General features: G+C 33.9%; 1 protein-coding gene across 1 annotated transcript; it reads left to right on the top strand.

Annotated features, from left to right (window-relative positions):
• The first annotated feature begins 492 nt into the window (after positions 1 to 492).
• On the top strand, positions 493 to 4,115 carry LOC137824386 (rhamnogalacturonan I rhamnosyltransferase 1-like). Its single transcript, XM_068630022.1, has 8 exons — positions 493 to 1,268; positions 1,519 to 1,586; positions 1,695 to 1,783; positions 1,956 to 2,121; positions 2,218 to 2,507; positions 2,599 to 2,803; positions 2,883 to 3,040; positions 3,664 to 4,115. Exons 1-8 carry the CDS (start codon positions 956 to 958, stop codon positions 3,908 to 3,910), a joined length of 1,536 nt encoding a protein of 511 aa, XP_068486123.1. The 5' UTR covers positions 493 to 955; the 3' UTR covers positions 3,911 to 4,115.
• The last annotated feature ends 910 nt before the right edge of the window (positions 4,116 to 5,025 follow it).

Below are 5,025 nucleotides of genomic sequence, written 5' to 3'. Positions count from 1 at the left end.
GTTTCAATTATTTCATAGAAAATAATTCTTTCCATAAGTACTATGTTGCCTTCTAGAGAGATTCATAAACTGTGCTGTTATTAGCTTTTTGTTCTTAAATTAGAACCTTTGTTTTGCATAGATTTACTATTAAATGCGAAAAAAAATTCTCATGATTTCTCCCATATCAAATTTTAAAAAGTTAAACATTAATATATGTGACTGTGATTAGTATTTGGTATGATAGTCTTTATTTTAGATGTTTATCAAACTCAGACTTTCACCTTATAAAAATAGATTTTATTTTCTTAATTTATTTAAATTATACATGTAAATTAATTTTCTGTACAAGAGACATCTCTAAAGTGTTTAATTTTAATTTATTTATTTATTATTGATAAAAAAACGAATAATAAAATAAAAATTAACAGAAATACATAAAGGAGCATTTCCATGTCATAATGCCACGTCATCTCTCCCGTGATTAACATTTGAATTTATATTTGTGAGTCCGAACACTTTCTCATTGTGTTTTTTTTTTTGTCTGGTTTCTGTTATTTGTTTGGAGTTCAACGGTACTCTCTCATTCTACCCATCAAGATTAGAACCAGTTGAAGGAATTCCAATAGGAACCCACATATTCTTTTCTGCCTTTTCTTCATTCTTTGACACTTCAAGCTCATACAGTCATATGAAAGCCACATTGCTGATGTTGTAGTTGCTCAAGTTTTGGAATTTCAAGGTGTAGGTGGTGTGAGTCAGTGCAGTGCATCACCTTGTCTGGTGGGTGGGTGGATAACAATTTTTGGCCTTAGAATAACCTTAGCCTTGGCTTTATTAGCATTTATTTTATGTTGGAGGACCCAAAGAGGAAGTGGCATTATCTAGTTTAGCCTTGGTTTGTGAGCATTTATTAAGTATCACTTAGTTCAAGGAGTTTTATAAGAGTTTTGAAGAGTTAAGTTGAAGTAAGAGTATGATACCAAAAGCAATGGTGTTGAGATGGCCAAAAGAAAAAGACTACTGTGAAAGTGATGGGATAAAGATGGAGCTCAAAGTTTTGGCTACAGAGAGAATTGAGAAGCATGAGAGTTTCATTATAAGGCCTAGAATCAAGGTGTGGATGACTCGGGCCATTACAATTGTGGTACTTTGGACTAGTCTTGTTCAGCTGATTGCACTAGGGGAATTGTTGGGGCCAAGTTTGTTGAAGGGCATGCCTCATTGTTTCAGTACCCCAGCTGTAGAGAAGGATTTGGCTCCAGCCAAGGTTTTGCTCCCACCCAAAAGTGAGTTCTAGGCCTGTCTTATGAATACTTATTTGTGGTGCTCTTCTGAGTATTATGAATTTGAAAATACAAAAAATTGTCACATGAATGATGATTTGCATATCTGTTTGATTTGATGCTGGTTGTATGTTCTTTCTTCAGCAGTCTTTCTCATTTCATTTTCCCCCACACCTCTAATTTTCTCCTTTTGTGCTAAAATTTTATGATTTCTCATGCATGTCTCTTCTGAATTTGATCATTTCTGTCACAGGAACTTATAGGAATAACGGTTATCTTCTGGTTTCATGCAATGGAGGACTCAACCAAATGCGAGCAGCAGTAAGTTCTTTGTTTGGGGATCTACACTGCAATCAGCATAACAATTGGCATTAAGAGTATGATTAATTTCTTTTGAAGTCTTTATTCCTCACATTTTTTTTCCTGCAGATATGTGACATGGTCGCCATTGCTAGACACTTAAATGCCACTCTCATAGTTCCAGAGCTGGACAAGACCTCTTTCTGGGCTGATTCAAGGTTTTCAGATCTTTCATTTTATCATAACTTCAATTTTTTTTTCTTATAAAAGCTTTCAGTTAGACATATCTTGAATCTCAGGACTGGCACCTCAAGTAACATCATAATTTCAATTTTTGAAACGCCTAGTTTTTGGACTATTATGATTGAAATTGTTCCCTTGATTTGGCAGTGACTTCAAAGATATATTTGATGTGGATCATTTCATTACCTCCTTGAGAGATGAGGTTAGGATACTAAAGCAGCTACCACCTAAGGTCAAGATAAGAGTTGAAAGGGGACTATCCTACTCAATGCCACCCATTAGCTGGTCTAATATCTCATACTATGAAAACCAGGTGTCTGCTTGGTTCAAATTCTCTCTGCAAATATCAGATTTTCACTTGGCATTTTATTGTAAGTTAGCAACTAATTGTCCTTAACTACTTAAACAGGTCCTTCCTCTGCTGCTGAAACACAAGGTCCTTCACCTAAATAGAACAGATGCAAGACTTGCAAACAATGGACTACCTGCTGAGATTCAAAAGCTACGATGCAGAGTAAATTTCAATGCCCTGAAGTTTACTTCTCAGATAGAAGAACTTGGCAGAAGGGTAGTCAAGGTTTTGAGGCAAAAGGGACCTTTTGTTGCACTTCATCTTAGATATGAGATGGACATGTTGGCCTTCTCTGGTTGTGCTCATGGTTGTGACAAAGAAGAGGAGGAGGAACTAACACGAATGAGGTAAACTGAATCATACATTAATGAGTTGCAACATCCATTTTGTTTCTACTGTTTTCCTTTGAGTGTAATTTTGGCAAATGGTCTTTCTTAGATATGCATATCCTGGGTGGAAGGAGAAAGTTATTAATTCTGAGCTTAAGAGGAAAGATGGTATATGCCCTTTAACACCTGAAGAAACTTCCCTAGTGTTGACAGCACTTGGAATAGATCACAATGTTCAAATTTATATAGCTGCTGGAGAAATATATGGTGGAGAGAAAAGGATGGAAAGTTTACAAGGAGATTTTCCTAATCTGGTGAGTAGAGAGAAGCAAATAATATATGCTGTATTTATGCTAATTCGTAGCACTAACATTATCTCTGACTCTAAATTAGGTAAGGAAAGAAACTTTGCTGGAACCTTCAGAATTGATGTATTTCCAAAATCACTCCTCACAAATGGCTGCAGTGGATTATCTTGTTGCTTTAGAAAGTGATATATTTATTCCAACATATGACGGAAACATGGCTAAAGTTGTGGAAGGCCATCGCAGGTATTATTACCTTGTCGCCAATGATGTCTTTTTAAACAAACTTAGAACTGTTTTGACTTCATTCACTATTTTCTTAGATGTACAATGATGGAAGAGTTCGCAGAATTAGCTGCACTTTTGACACAACCTGTTACTTATAGATAATAAACCAGATTTAAGGGTCATTGTACGCAAGTAAATAATGAACCTCTTCTGCAAACTCTAGTAACTTCACAAATTACACTATTAATCAATAAGACATCATGATTCAACTTTTAAGGTAGGTAGTTATTGTTAAAATCGACAAACTTGTCATCTATGATAATTTGTGATTAATTGGCACTGGTATGACTTTTAAGAGACGATTAATGTTAAAGTCAATAAACTCACCATTCATGAGAATTTGTTATTGATTCACATGGAAAACTACACACATTTAGAAATAACATTTCCTAATATAGGTGTAAATCTTATAAGATTGTTAAAAATTCACTTCGTATCAGAATTATTTAGAGTGGAAAATAATGAATACCATTTACTCTTTTCTATTTAGATTTTTCATTTAATTTATATGATATCATGTGCAATGATGAGATCTAGATTATTTTGGCTAATTATCTGGAATTATACTTGCTTCTCTTCAGATTTCTAGGATTCAAGAAAACTGTACTACTGAATAGAAGGGTTCTGGTAGACCTAATAGACCAATACTACAATGGGTTGTTGAGTTGGGATGAGTTTTCCACTGCTGTGAAAGAAGTTCATGCCAATCGTATGGGAAGTCCTAAAAGAAGAGTTATCATTCCTGAGAAGCCCAAAGAAGAAGACTACTTTTATGCCAACCCTCAGGAATGTTTGCAATTGCTAGATGAACCATTGAAAACCTCATAATCTTGGCTCTCACTTAATCACATTTCAGAAGGCAAAGCTAATTGTTATTAACTATTTTGTACATAAAATAGGCTCCTAATGAACTAATAAAGAATCTTGCTTTAGGCTTCTTGTACAAGGAAATGGAAAAGATAGAGGACTTTCTTTTCTTTGTAGCATTTCCATATACAGTTCTTTATCATATGAATAATGACATATTTTCTTACTCTATCTTCTTACTGATTCCCCTAATACTTTATTAAATAAAAAATAATATTAAATGTATTTAATGTTTTGATAACATAAAATACATTCAATTTTTTTTAATTAGAGGATTTATAAGAAGATTTTATTGGGACTGTTATCGTTTAAAAGAGACTGAAATAATGGCTAAACAATTCACTTTTTCGCTTCGATACGTCTGTCTTATGTGTTCCTTCTTCCACTTCTCAGACTAGTTCGTTTTGTCCTTCCTTCATATTCTCTCGTTCCTCTACTTGTTGAGAATCCTTCCTTAATTTAGTGGAAGACCATGACTAATGAATATATTCATTGAATATATTTAATGATGGTCATTCCAAAAGTCTTGGAATTATATCTCTCTTGAAAATGTGATAAGCCATTAGCTCTGATTTTCCCAATAGTGATATTAGAGTATGGTTCTGTTACAAAATGGAAGGGGTTCATTATTCGTGACAACTGGTCCAATTTGTTGACCAAGCCAATTCTGTTAAGAAGCTAAGAGACTTAATTATTGGAAATTCCTCCTTAATTTAGTGGGAGACCAATGAATATTGGTAACTAATCCATTGAATATATTAAATGATGGTCATTCCAAAAGTCTTTGAATTATAACTCTCTCTTGAATGTAGTGGGAGTTCATTACTCGTCGTGACAACTGGTCTGACTTGTTGACCAAGGCAATTTCTATTAAGAAACTAATAAACTTAATTATTGGAAATCCCTCCTTAATTTAGTGGGAGACCATGAGCAATGAATATGGGTAAGTGATCCATTGAATATATGCAATGATGGTCATTCCAAAAGTCTTGGAATTATAACTCTCTTTTAAAAATGAATGATGAGCTTTAATTATTCACTATCTTTTTATACTTTTTATATGATAAGTTTTCCTC

Source organism: Phaseolus vulgaris, chromosome 8 (genome assembly GCF_000499845.2).
Source record: "Phaseolus vulgaris cultivar G19833 chromosome 8, P. vulgaris v2.0, whole genome shotgun sequence".
In the NCBI taxonomy this organism is placed as follows: domain Eukaryota; kingdom Viridiplantae; phylum Streptophyta; class Magnoliopsida; order Fabales; family Fabaceae; genus Phaseolus; species Phaseolus vulgaris.
This window is presented reverse-complemented; position numbering and strand designations above follow the sequence as displayed.